Consider the following 14631-nt stretch of genomic DNA (forward strand, 5'->3'; position numbering starts at 1 on the left):
GGGACTTTATTAACATCAGTAACAAGTTGTCTTTTTTTGTCAAAATGAGAAAAAATTGCAGTGTCAGGTTATAAAAAGATAAATTCATATATGTGTGCATATGATGATGGTCTGTTTAATAGATCGGTGAGTTATTCATTTAACTTTAGAGTAGGAGAACAGGGTTGATCTCTGCTTGTGCACAGACTCTCTGAGGGTTGGCTATATAATGTCATTTTAATGTTCCAGTTTTGAATGTCTTACGAATAGCATCCCTGTGTCTAAAAGGGAACCCTACACAGCAACATATGGTGGACTTTTAGTGGCTGTCCAGCTAGGCACTTTTTTTGTTGTTGTTGTTGTTGTTTACTATGATCTTGACTTGTGCAATGCTTAACTCCAGGTTCCCTCTAGTGTTTGAAAAAAAATTAAAAGTGCACCTTAACATATCAAACCAAACAGTGCGTTTGTTTGAAATGTCCAATAAACCAAACTGTAAAGTCCTACATGACGGCAGTGATAATCCCGCGCACCTAAAAATGTACTTTTCACTCACACATTAAAACACACTCACAAACTTGTTTTTCTATCTTTGTGATGATTCACTTTCGGCATATTGCATCAGGCTGAACTTAATTCTAACCATAACACTTTTTGACTGTCAAAAGTCCTTTTAAACACGTTGGACCCCACGAGAGTAGTTGTCTCCTCGATTTTGGACTTTATGAATATAGAAAAACAAGTATACACACACAGGTATGTAAGGCCAATAACTGTTAAGTCATGTGTTATCGCTTACAGTTAAGCCATCTGCTCTGACCTAATTTGATTCATTGTCTTTGCTGTATACTATAAAGCAGAAACACAAGCCTATTCACTTGTTCTTTTGTGTTGGAAGCGTCTGGTTATGCAACTGTACCATTCAGCCCTGTCAACTCCTACATTAAGTCTTTGGTTAGTATTTTTGTGTGAAGGTTTAAGTCCAAATTCAAACCTCCATCTAATAAAAATGTATCATAAGTTTTATCTTTTTCATGTTCTAATAATGTGTAATCATGTTGCTATTATAGTGTTGTCATATAGTGTACATATAGCCCTGTTTATGCTTTTTAGGCATTCATACTTTGTATTATATATCTGTTTTTCGGTGCGGGGCTATACGGTGGTGTGGTGGTTTGCATTGTGCCCCACAGCAAGAGGGTTCCCGGTTCCATTCTCAGCTGGGGCCTTTCTGTGTGGAGTTTGCATGTTCTCCCTGTGTATGCGTGGGTTCTCTCTGGGTACTCCGGCTTCCTCCCACTATCCAAAAACATGCATGTTAGGTTAATTGTTTACTCTAAAATGTCCCTAGGTGTGAGTGTGTATGGTTGTTTGTCTCGTTTGTCTCTGTGTGGCCCTGAGATGGACTGGTGACCTGTCCAGGATGTACCCTGCCTCTCGGGATAGGCTCCAGCCCCCCCGCAACCCTAAATTGGATTAAGCAGGTTTAGAAAATGGATGGATGTTTTTCATTGTTCTCTTATGTGAGTTTACTTCGGAAATATTAGTCAAAGTAATGAATGCAGTTTCCTAAAAATGCCTTGAAGAACCGACTGAAGTAGATCCAGTAAATTGGATCAGTTGTTCATGCAAAAACAAGAACAGTTTATTCATGCATAACAGTAACAGCGGTTCAGGCTGTATACAGATTGCTTGCACCTGCAAATGAATATTTCACACACATGCACACAGTATTTTTTTCTTATAGATGTAAGGGTATTGCATGTATGTAGACGAGGATAAAGAAATCATAAATCATAACGTTCAAAGCAGAGAGCAGTGATCATGCCACTGGATGTAGGTGCAGAATTGACACAGAGTCATGAATAAATTCACACACATCTACATGCGCACGTACACACACACACATACACTGTCTGTTCTTAACTTTTAACTGTGAATCCTAAATTCATACATGCGCTCATAAATAACCAATTTAGTGGCACACAGACTTTTTGAGCTTGTGACATTCAACAGAATGTTCATTCTTAATGAATGTCCTCTGAGCCCCGCAAAAAACCCCCAAGAATGACACTTTTGCTTTTCCTTTAATGTTCTTTGACTGGATTTTCTTTTTGTGTGTGTGTGTGTGTGTGTGTGTGTGTGCTGCATATTTGGCTTTAAGTTATGTTTGTCTGGATGGTGTTCTACTTCTGTTACATTATTCATCTGAAGAGCAGACACACAAACACACCCCCACCAGCAAGACAGTCAATGACTTTGAATAGATTTCATGTCGCTTTCTTAAAAAAAGGACTGTTTTTCGACTGAAACTTAGGCATTTTCAGCTAATTTCAGAGATACCTTAGGCCAGTTACGTAGAACTATGATAATTGCTTGATTAGGTCATTCAATTGAGATGCTGTCCTTGTCAGTGCACAAGCAAAGGAGGGGAATCAAAGGTTAACCAAAGTATAGTACTGAGCAAAAGTCCTACCCCTCCTTTCTTCAAATTTTACTAACTTTCTTGTAATTGTTTAAGTTAGTCTTGAACAATGGTCCTTCTAGCTTTCTTAAGATTTTTCAAAGATTTCCTTTTTTTATATAGACTGTTTTTTTTTTAAACTTTCAATCATTGCACTTGAACATTTTCAGAGGAATGTGCGTGTTTTTTTCTTTTTATATGTTTATATGTTACACATAAGACTTAGCAAAAAGAAAACTATTAAAAATGTTATCTTTAAGCACTTTGTTACTAGCAGTCTATCACAAATACACATTCATTCCCATTTCTTTGGTTGCATCTGAGTTAATTGCCAAAGATAACACAGTTTGACAGACAGAAGATAATATTGTTGCACCTATGAGGGCATTCCCAAAGAGCTATTAGCTGAAAACGCAGCCTATCTTAGCCTAGCGTGCAGCGTGTCCTTAAAAACTTTAACAACCTGACGGATGCACCTGGACCTTCAGTTGATCATTCTGCTGTTCACTGAAGCCTGATCGGAAATTATCTCCATGGAAGGGTGGCTGTCAAGAAGCCATTCTTAAGGGAAATGGGGAGAAAAGGCTGAGCTTTTCCTAATGACACGAGAAGTGGACTAAAAATAACTGGCAACAGGTCTTATGGAGGGATGACTCACCCCCCAGATCCAGGACCCCAATGTTTTTGAAGCAGTGTGGGATCATCTTGACAGAGAAGGGAACAAAAGGAGGCTAACATCCAAAGAAGAGCTTTGGAATGTCCTTCAAGAAGGCTTGAGAACTATTCCTGAAGACTGCTTAAAGAAATGACAGACAGCTCGTCTCAGAGGGTTCAGGCTGTGTTGAAGAATAAAGGTGCACATATCCAATGTTAACATTCAAACACGTTAAAATTGTACAAACTCTTTTAGCCTGACATGCTGTATTTTCATTAATGATTAAATGTTTCAGTAATTCGTTACACCTGTTTTCAAATGAGAGAGACTGCATTATGCCCCCTTTCACTTTATCAGCAGTCTTAACAATCCAAAACAACTCATATGAAATATAGCTGCTGTCAAAGTTGGCATTATGTTGAGTGTTGAATTCGACAGCTTTACAGCTTTTATTATTTCTTATGGTGTACATTTTCCTATTTACGAACTGGATACGTGCTATCTCTTGTGATTAAACTCTGCTGTAACCAGCTTCAGCTTTCTGTGATAGTTCTGGTTCAAAGTCTGGAGAGGGAACTGTAGAGCACTCTGGGCCCTAAATTCAGTTTCAGTCTACACGAATGTAAGCCATTTAGAAATAGTCTTAGTTTCCCCTCAGAGGCCATGGATTGTTGTCTGTTTTGTTTTTTACAGGTGTAGCAGCTGGTTGTGTGGTTTTTGTTTCTATTTTTGTTCTGTTTCCTCTTCTTTCCTCTTCTTCTTTCCTTGTCCCCCGGTCCGGTTCAGTTCTATTACATGTCATATATTATCAACAGAAATAAATAAATGGGCATCAAGGGGAGCTTTACATTTATAAAACTTCCCTTGGCAAAGCAAATCTGTTTGGCATCAAAGGTATTCAGACTACAATTCTGCTGCCATAATGCTGAACAGGACAAGGGAGGGAAAAAAAAGAAAAAAAAGAAATAGTCTTAGTTTAAGTATCAGTTTTAGAATTTTTAATTATAAGGGAGATTTTCTAAATCACCTGTTCGCTTCATATACTTGTCTTGTCTACATGCTTTTATGGCTTTTATGTTAGAAAGAACAGCCGATGTTCCTCATCAGGTGAGTGGAGGAAGCAAAGTTTCCACAGGACTCAGTAACATTGAACCACTCTCTACATATACAGGTAGCCTGAACCAGCACAACTGGGGTAAGAAGTTTCCATCCTGTAACGGTGCCAGACAGTCTCCTGTGGACATTGATGAGACGTTCACCCAGGTCCGGCTGCAGTTCCAGAACCTGCAGTTAGAGGGCTGGCGCAAACCGACATCGGAGTCCACCACCATTCACAACAATGGGAAGACTGGTATGTTATCATTGGTCTTACTTTCAAAAACTATCTATATATGTGAAGGCACAGAATGTTTCCACAGTCTTTTAAGATTCTGTGTCCAGGTGAAGCTTGTGAAAACACATTGTTGGAATGTCATCTTGCAGGAAGCCGAACCAAAAGCTCACTCGCTTGTACTGAATGTTTTTTTTTTCTGTCAGTCCCTGAGAATAGCTCCATAAAGCAGGAATCACAGGGGGCAGAAAAGGTTGGTGTTACTGTAGATTTGATGTACGGGAATGTTTCTGACATTCTGGCACTCTAAAGCGTAACATCGTAATCCCCAGCTGTGGAGAGAAGCTTATCTCTTCAGATGCAGCAAAAAAAATTATGGAGAGGTTAATGATGGAGAGAGCTGCTTGGATTTAAAGAGGAAAGAGTCAAAAAAGAGAAGAGAAAGAGACTGTGTAACTGAGAGAAAATTAACCACGGGGACGATAGCGCCGAGAGATCATGTAGGGACAGAGAGAGGATCAGTGTTGGGAGGCGGGGATGAAACTGAGCAGCAGAGAAACAGCTACAAAAGAGCAAAGAAGAGATGTATATGGAGGAGGAGGGAGCCGAGGACGTAGTGATGTGAAGAGACACGTGGAGTGATGTCTGGACTGATAAACAGATGAAAGCTGTCTGAGCTACAGTATCAACCATCTCTCCACTACTGCACGGGATGCATGCTTGTGTGTCCCTATGTGTTTGTGTGTGTGCACCCATATGTTAATGGTCTTAAAAATTCATCATTTGTTCCTGCTCTGAGAAGTCAGAGAGGAAATTGCACATTAAAACAGATATTGCATCACTGGCAGGATGTAATTAAGAACACCGACTTGCATTGTCTCACAAAAACTGAATGTTACACAAAGCTTCAGGAAATTCCTCATTTGATTTTCATGTGTGCCTCCGAGAGGCAGAGTGAAGCAGGGATGACTTGAGGAACTGTTATTGTGTTGGATTTGCATCAGAACAACTGTTTTTAGCTAAATGTGGATGTTGATTTAAAAAAGACTTGGTTCTACAGCATCTTCTGAGGTCCTCGTTTAGTCTATAGCCAGCAGTTTGTTAACAAAACAGACTTATTTAATCAGAGAAGCTGTAAAACCAGGGTGGTCGGTGGCGTAGTGGGTTAAGCAGGCACCCCATATACAGAGGCTACTAGTCCTCATTGCAGTTGGCCCCAGTTCAGGCCTCTACTGCATGTCATTCCCCTTCTCTCTGCCGTGTTTCCTGTCGCTCTCCACTATCCTTTCAATGAAGTCATAAAAAGCACCCCCCCCAAAAAATACCCTCTAAAATGTAAGAGTTAGGTTATCTCTTCACCATGTAAAGTGGCATATTTGCTTTACTACCCTCAGCTCTACAGACTGTACGAATGTGCACATAAAGGACCTCTTTCTAAACTTCATGCAATTTTTCCCCATAAATCCACAATTCATAAGTTACTCTCAGAGCTACATATTGCCTGTGGTCTCCCTCTTTCCAGGAGTCACACATAATAAAGCTCACATTTTATATAACAGCTCTGTGAATACGTGTGTGTGTGTCGAACAAGTGGCTGGTAGAAGCACATTGGTACAAATCTTTCAGTATTTCAAAATCTCAGCAACAGTAGGATTCTATAGAGTAAGGATATGCTCAGCAAAGTGCATTGAAAAGCCTGTATGCTTCTTCAGGCATTTCTAGCATAAATTGTTGGAGTTCCAATCTTTACTCATCTTTTAAATTTTGCAGGATGATAATCGTCTTCTGTGTCTTGAACAAATTTGCCATGAAACATGTTGATTATGAATTTGTAATATTTATCTATTTATTTATAAGTGTCTTTGAGCTCCAATTTGTTTTGGGTTTTTTTTGTCTTCTATCTGGACTTTTTTTCAAGACCTGTGTGTGCACACAAACTTTTCTTAAATGGTGGCGAGGTTTTTACCTTATTGCTTATTTTACATTACATGCTTATTTTATGAGGTTATGGGAGTCTTCATATTAAAAACAAGATTGCAGACATGTCTTTCTTTCTATACGAACACATGGCAAATTTGTCATTTATTATAACCTTTTTTAAGATTGAGTTTGAGAAAGAAACGTATCAGTGTGTTGTTGTATTAGACTTGTTGTTAGCAACTAGCTGATGAATGGAATGAAGCATTTAGCCACTCGAGAGTCAAACTTTTCCCTTTTTTTATTTGCATATAACCACAACAAGTAGAATCATAAATATGTAACTGTTTGATGAGATACACTTTTTGATTTGTGTAAAGAAAACATTTAAATCATTACAGGAAAAACAGTTGCTAGAATCAAGAGATGAATGCTTAAAAATTGTAATAATGCCAACAGGTTTGCTAATACAGCACAGTGGTGTGGTGGTTAGCACACAGCGCGAGGGTTCTAGGTTCAACTCCCGGCTGGGACCTTTCTGTGTGGAGTTTGCATGTTCTCTCCGGGTTCTCCGGCTTCCTCCCACTGTCCAAAAACATGCATGTTAGGTTAATTGGTGACTCTAAAATTGTCCACATTCCCATCAATGCCATACCAAGCTGTAATCAATTAAAAACCCATAACTGCTGCAGTCATATGACACGGGACAGAATGGCTATGAAACACTTTCCCACTGCACTTAAAATCCAGATGTTAGCAGGTGTTAGTGGTTTTTTTTAACCAGTGTAAAAAGGGCTATACAGAGTGTTCACCTCAAGTCAAGCTCAAGAAGCAGAACTTTGGAATTTGGAAGAATTTGCTGCCTCTCAGTCTTTTCTCAAACTTATTGTTTGCTGTTCACAGTTCAATTTCTGTTTCTGTGGGTGTTTTAGTGGCCGTTTATGTGGATGGGGAGTACTTTGTGAGTGGAGGAGGGCTGAGCTCCAGGTTTCGTGTTGCCAGACTCACCTTCCACTGGGGCCTCTGCAATGCAACATCAGATGGGTCTGAGCACAGTCTGAATGGGATGAAATACCCACTTGAGGTAAGTGGCAGCAGTGCACATAATCTTTACCTGTCTAACCAAGGACCCTGTGCAAAGATAACCCGATTGTTTCTGGCTGTGGCTCAGATGCAGATCTACTCTTACAATCCTGATGACTTCCAAAGTCTGGATGATGCCATTAAGGAAGGAGGGAGGGTTGCTGCCTTGGCTGTGCTCTTTGAGGTAGGATGACCTGTGGGTGGAAACCCCCCTCCCACCCCTCCTGTGCCAAGGATAAGTCTGTTTGTCCTTGAATAGAATCAAAGTGGCATTGTTTGTGCTTTTCAATTAAATCCACATTAAAACCTTGTCTTCTTGTCTGCAGGTTAGCCTGGAAGACAATGCGAACTTAATTCCTGTTCTGGAGGCTGTAAACAGTGTCAGCAGGTTTGGTAAGTCACTTACCAACAAAACTAAGTAACAAAGAAGGCGAGAAGTAATGAGACTGGAGACAATTGTTGTTGGTGAGGAGTATTCTTTAGTATCGTGTACAAAGGGTCATACAGCTTGCATGCTGAAGATGAAGGACAAAGAACAAAGAAGCTAGTTCATTTTTCATGCCAAGGTGCACATGCAAAACAACACTTCTCTCTTCTTGTTCTGTTTCTCAACATATGGTTTCCTTAAAGGGCTCTCAGACTTTCTGGTGTCTGGCTGACACATATATAAACACACACGCATGTAGCTAAGGTAAATATCTCAGCTGAAGACCATATTGGTCTTATACAAAGCATTAATCAGGTCAGGCTTCTCCAAACATACTGTCAGCTTAACAGCAATAAAGGATAGATAAAAGTAAATACAAGAAAAACTGGTGGTAAAACATCTAATACTATTATACTTAATTTATTTTATGAAGACATGTGAAGATAAGAAAAATGTGTGTAACATCAAACTAAGAAACTCCCCCTTTATATTTGGTCTGCCCTTGATCTTTCTGACAGACTCGCTTGACTTCTCATTTGTACTGTAAAGTTCTGTTAATCTCCTTCTCAACTTGATTTGTTTATTCCATTAAATTTAGCAAAATGGAGGCAGGTCACGGTTCATTTTTCATCCTGATACAACCCTCCGTTGTAATATAAATAAATCAATTAAACTAAGAGTCTAATAATACCTTGTTGTGTTTTTACATTCATATTTACAGAGCAAATCATAATGCTAATAGATGCGAGAAAGCTCCACACAATAATTTCAATTGCCTAAACACAAAGATAAAAAAGAGAATTTGATACAATTTAATAAATAAATGCAAAATTATGCAGACAGCATATTGCACAATAAATTATATTCTTCTGTCTTAAGTGATTTTTCTGTCTTAAAATGTGCTTTAAATTAACCTTATGCATGCTTTACAATCAACAACAGACAATTGGACGCTTTAAAAATGCTTAATTTGTTGTTTTCACCAGGAAAGAGTGGGTCCGTGGAAGCTTTCGCCCTGAGGTCACTGCTGCCTAACATCACGGATAAATACTACATCTACAACGGCTCGCTGACCACTCCTCCCTGTTCAGAATTAGTAGAATGGATTGTCTTCAAACACACTGTGGCCATATCAGAAGCACAGGTCAGTGAATTTTATCGCTCACACTCAAACATGTGACCACGATCACTGATGTGGATTTCTCGCTGAACATCTAAAAAGACCCCAAAGCAAAAAAATTGGCAGCACTCACTTCCATTTGCTCTATTAATCTGAATTCATCCCTTAACCCATGTGGTGATTTCAGTGAGGGGATTGTGTGTGCCTTTGATGCCTGAGGACCTGTTTTTTCAGATTCATGAACCGCTTTACTCCTGAGAGACTCTGCCTCTCTACGATGCTCTTTTCATACCCAATAATGTTACTGACCGGTTGCCAATTAACCGTACCAGCTTCGTTTTAGTACAACTTACTTCACCAGTCTTTTGTTGCCCCTGTCCCAACTTTTTAAGATGTTTTGCTGCCATCAAAATATTTAACATTTTATATGTTCTCTATGTTCGATGGGAAAGGAAAAATTACTTATTGAGATTTGCAAAACATTGCATCCTGTTTTCATTTCTATTTTAAACAGTGTCCCAACTGTCATGGAATTGGGGTTGTAAGAACAATGGTAGTGTTGTCTGTCAAGTCCACAAGCTCTGTGATGAGAGACTCATGCTTTCATGTTCATTTAATGTCTTCAAATGATCAAACAAGGAAATCTCACATTGGGTTTTTTTGTTAAATTGGTTTCAGCCATGAAAATAGAATGAGTATAATGAATGAAAATGTTATCATCACTGCTCCCTGTTGTTTGTTGTGGCTGGTTTCAGATCAGCTGTCATATGTGTCTGCTCACAAAAACAAAAATGTTACATTGAAGTGATGCAAAGTGACAGGTTTACCCCAAATGGTGATTGCACAGAACATGCTTTTCTTGTGCCGTGAGTTGGAAAAAAACGGCAATTCGAGCTGATGCTGTAACATTGGATTCTCCGCTGAAGATGTTTTAAAACCCCTGCGGAGCGCTGATCTGTGTGATGGTCATCAATTTTGTAGCAGAACAATGGAGGGCAAATATGGCCCTCCCAGTGGTTTGTGCATCGTGTACGTGCAAATTTGTGTGTGTCTGTTTGCATGATTGAAGCAAGTTGGCAAGGCATGACGCGGGCTCATTCATGCTAACCAAAAATAGAGCAGCGCTGTGTCTCTGATTCAGCCTGACACCAACACAAGCCTCGTAAAACACACACAGCTACAAGCATTGGTTTTTGGATTTGTGTAAGATGCAGAAGAGCTTCGGGTTTTCATTTTCTCTTCCTCTTCACACTCTCCTGTCCTTTCTGTCCGTCTCCCACCAGCTGGAGGTATTTTGTGAGGTGATGACCATGGAGCAGGCTGGATATGTGATGTTGACGGATTACCTGCAGAGCAACTTCAGGGAGCAACAGCAGCAGTTCATGGGTCAGGTGTTTGCCTCCTACACTGGAGTCGAGGAGGTGCTCACACCCAGTATGTCACCGCATTTTCTTCAGAAAGTGTTCACCCCATCTTGTTTTTGACCCCAATCACCTCAAATACAGACTGTGCCCATTCTGTTTATTTGTGCCATTTTTTCAAGTTACAGACTAGCTTTGAGCGTTTGTTGCTGCAATACTGCTGTAAATAAAAAGCTAGCAGCTCGCCCTCCCACAAACTCAACTAAGTCAAAGTCAAATTTATTTGTATAGCACATTTCATATACAAAAAAATTCAAAGTGCTTTACATGAAATAAAAGCATTTCAGCGGGAAGTGGAAAAAGCATTAAAAATGTTAAAGAATATAAATAGAAAGAAATAAAATTATTTAAATGAATAAAAATCTAAGAGCTCTGCTGGGTTTATATTCTCTGAACATATCACAGATGTATTTTGGGCCTAAACCGTTCTGGGATTTGTAAACCATCAGTAGGCTTTTAAAATCTATTTTGTGACTGACTGGAACATTTTAAAACTGGTGTGATGTGTTCAGATCTCTCAGTCCTGGATAAAACTCTAGCAGCAGCGTTCTGGATGAGCTGCAGATGTTTAATGCTCTTTTTTGGGAAGTCCAGTTAAAAGACCATTACAGTAATCGAGTTTTCTGGAGATGCATGGATGAGTTTCTCCTGGTCTTTTTGGGAGAGAAAACCTTTAATTCTGTTGATGTTTCTGAGTTGGTAAAGGCAACTCGCTTGCTTAGACTGAGTTTGTGATAGAAAACAGCACAGAAAGTGAGGGTGAACATGCATGGAACTTAGCAGCAAAGTCTGAGAAACTATGAAAAATTGGTCCTTATTAGAGAGTCTGAAAGATTTCCCCAGTTTGATTTATCCCTCATTTGGGAGGAAAATTGATTCCCCACCCAGGAATCAATATGATTATTACATTATTAATCTTATTTGTCAAGATGATAGAAAATAGCATTCCTCTGTCCCTGCAGTGTAGCTGAAGCAATGTGCTCCAAGGTCAGCCTCATCATGATCATCTAGAGATAAAATTCAGTATATAGCCCCTGTTGTTCTAAAATTGACCCAGAAGCAAAGTGGATCTTTTGGGTTGCCAGGGAGCTTGACTTTGTAGATCAGTGGCCCTGTTCCTCTCAGCACAGGCAAATTCAGAAATTCAGAAAATAGTCTTTTAGCTTGTAACACATTTATACACTCATACACTTTCTATTTATAGCCATACTCACTTTCAGAGCGAGTCTTTTTAGAGTGGAATTCTGTGTCCTCGCACATTCCATTCAGTTGATGTTCTCTGGTTATGGCTGTTTTAATCTTTCTTTCTGGCTTTCTGAGGTTTCCTGGATCTGTTTCACCGGGTTTCAAAATGAAATGTTTACCAGGCAGTCTTTCTTTCTGCTGCCTGCAGCTTGCAGTTCAGAGCCTCAAAACGTTCAGGCTGATGCCCAAAACGACACCACCATCGTGGCGACGTGGGAGCGTCCCCGTGTGGTTTACGACACCACCATCGACTGGTATAGCGTCACCTACCAGAGGCTTCAAGGCCGACAGCAGAGCAAGCAGGAGTACAGGACCGACGGAGACCAAGATGTGGTAAGACATCCCATTAAAAACAGCACCTACAGTATTTCGCAAAAATCTTGAGCCACCCCTCATTTCTTCATATTTTGCTTTCAATTCGGCAGACTTCCTTGTATTCTTTTAATGTAGTCTTGACCACTAGTTCAGGCTTTCTGAAGGTCTTTAAAAGCTTATTTTTTTGGACATTGGCAACTAATTTTCAGTCCAGTCCTTGTACTTGACCATGAATTTTTCAAACATAAATTGGCATGTAACTCCGGGATAACTCAACAGCTGGATTTCCTTTCACTGGTGATGCCAATCTGAAGCAATTTTTGGAAAAGCTGCAAAAAGCAATTTGAATAAGAGATGTTTCCATTAGCTGGTTAGAATTTTTAAAATAAATGTTTTGTCATCAGAGGGCGACGGTACGGACTGTGTTGTTTGGAGTTGTAGATCAGTAAGAAGCAGTTGTCTTAACCAGAAACAAACGTAGAGGAAGAATAAAAACAATAACTGTGGTGGGCATCCACAAGAGATTACATGGATCTCCGGAAATATCTGGGATGTTTTTATCATATCTGGGAAAATGCCGGTCAGTTCATTGAGTTTATTGTTTGCAAGCTCAAACTGGAAACAGCTTGTGAGTCAGACTGAGTCAAAGTGATGTTCTCAAAAAACAAGAACAAGTCCAGCAAGGACCTGACGCAGGACCTGAGATATGCATCTGAACCTTCAGTTGATCCACGTACTGTTCGCTGAAGCCTCTTCAGAAATGCTCTCCATGAAAGGGCGGCTGTCAAGAAGCCATTCTTAAGGGAAATGGGGAGTCAATTAATCACTGTATCTATTTCCTGTTTTTTTGGTCAGATATAATGAGTCCCTCAAGACTTTTATATTCTACCGTATATGTTTATTCACCTTTGGCTGCATGCAATTTCAGCTGTTTTGCATCATTATCTACAGTTCTCACAGGTAGATTTAAACATTTTAATGTAATTGACAGAAATGACAGTGAGTACCCTCTCTCCTGCATCAAATACCAGATTATAATACATTAGCATTCAGTATATCCATCGCCTCTCATTTCCTATAATCTCTGTTGTGGTGTGAATGCTGCTGGAATGTAGATTGATCAATGTGATTGGATTATCAATTGATGATGACAGGCAGTCCTGGCTTTTTAACAGGTCACAGAACAGCCATTAGTGTGACTAGCACTCTATGTGTATCTGTGGGATCTGATTGTATCAGAGCTGTCAATAGTCATATCAACCTAACCTGATACAAATAAGGGTTTTAGAGGTTTTACTTGGATATGATTATTTATTTTTCAGTTCTTTGATGGTAAGGCTCTTTATTTTATAAAAGACTACAGTAAAAGCAAAATTAAAATTTTGGATTTTTATTACATCATATGTCACTTAAGAAAAATGAATTTATCGATGTATATTAACAATATTTAAAAAAATTAAAAGTTTAAATAAAAAGCCGTTGGAAGAAGCTAATGGAAACTATTCATACCCATACACCTTTTAGACATTTTGTTACATTTCAGACTGTGAATGAATTCAGTTTCTTTGTGCTCATCAGTGGTAAAATCAGGGGTTTTAAGTGTTTTGTCAATTTATCAAAAAATAATTTATTATTCATTATTATTCAGTCATTATTCTCTCTTCTGAGCTCTGGTTCATCAGACTTTGGTCAGGGATCGTTTAGATGCTTTGAAAACTTGACTGGAGTCCATCCTGTGCCTGACTTAATTTATTGCACATATTAAAGAAGGCAAACATGTGTCTGTTGGTATAAGATCTCACAGTGGATGGGGTTTATCAGAGTTGAAAACTCAGTCATGATGTCCAAAGAACTCCAAAAACGTCCAAAAACATGACTGAGACAAGGACTAGGAAGACTAAAGCAAGAAAAACTTAATAGCCTCTATTACTGTAAAATTTAGCCCAGCCAAGATCAGTAATCTTGCTTGTTTAATGGAGTTTTTTTCAGACAGGTAACCAGTAAGCCACATAACACAATATACCACTATCTGTTATATTAGAACCACTGACATGTATAGCCAATAACTCAAACCTGCATCCTGTCATTTAAAGAGATCATAGATGCCCAAAAGGGAAGAATAGTTCCCATTCTTCTCCCAGCAGGACAGCTGTGGCAACCACAGAAACTGCTTAATATGATGCAAACAACTTTACTGTGGCAACACATGTCAAAAACAAATGAAAAAAAAAATGCACACCTACTGTGCCAGTCTCGATCCATCTTCCGTCTTTGATGTGCACAAAGAAGTGTGGCTGCTCTGAGAAGACCAAGGATACACCAAAACATCCCTGGAACTTCACTGAACAAAGGACTGAGTCCTTCAAAGTATCTGTGACATCGGAACAGTCCTTTGAGATTTTATGATATGGCATCTTAGAAACGTAGCTGTTAAGGATTCCTACTTGACGTTGATAAATGTCTTAATGTTTTCATTCAACCTACAAACTCCCCAGATACCATTCTGATGACACGGTGGGAAGCCCAATCCACAAAGACCCTATTCCACAACCCATGTGGCTCATAAGATTTATTGCTAACATCCTGGTTCCAAACTCTCCAGGACACCCTCAGATGTTCTTTGCCCATGCCATAACTGGTCATCGGTGGCATGAGGAGGACCTACCCTATATTAG

General features: G+C 39.3%; 1 protein-coding gene across 3 annotated transcripts in view; it reads left to right on the forward strand.

The window, feature by feature from the left end:
• The window catches only part of ptprz1b (protein tyrosine phosphatase receptor type Z1b), a 64687-nt gene that overhangs the window by 30787 nt on the left and 19269 nt on the right, over positions 1–14631 (forward strand). For all 3 annotated transcript variants that reach the window (XM_072377580.1, XM_072377581.1, XM_072377582.1), the window contains exons 3-9: positions 4270–4449; positions 7278–7429; positions 7517–7612; positions 7755–7821; positions 8842–8999; positions 10259–10409; positions 11790–11974. In XM_072377580.1, coding sequence (XP_072233681.1) covers positions 4270–4449; positions 7278–7429; positions 7517–7612; positions 7755–7821; positions 8842–8999; positions 10259–10409; positions 11790–11974 — 989 coding nt within the window. The remainder of the gene's footprint in view (positions 1–4269; positions 4450–7277; positions 7430–7516; positions 7613–7754; positions 7822–8841; positions 9000–10258; positions 10410–11789; positions 11975–14631) is intronic.

Source organism: Leuresthes tenuis, unplaced genomic scaffold, assembly GCF_036924035.1.
Source record: "Leuresthes tenuis unplaced genomic scaffold, fLeuTen1.0.hap1 SCAF_23, whole genome shotgun sequence".
NCBI classification, from domain to species: Eukaryota; Metazoa; Chordata; class Actinopteri; order Atheriniformes; family Atherinopsidae; genus Leuresthes; species Leuresthes tenuis.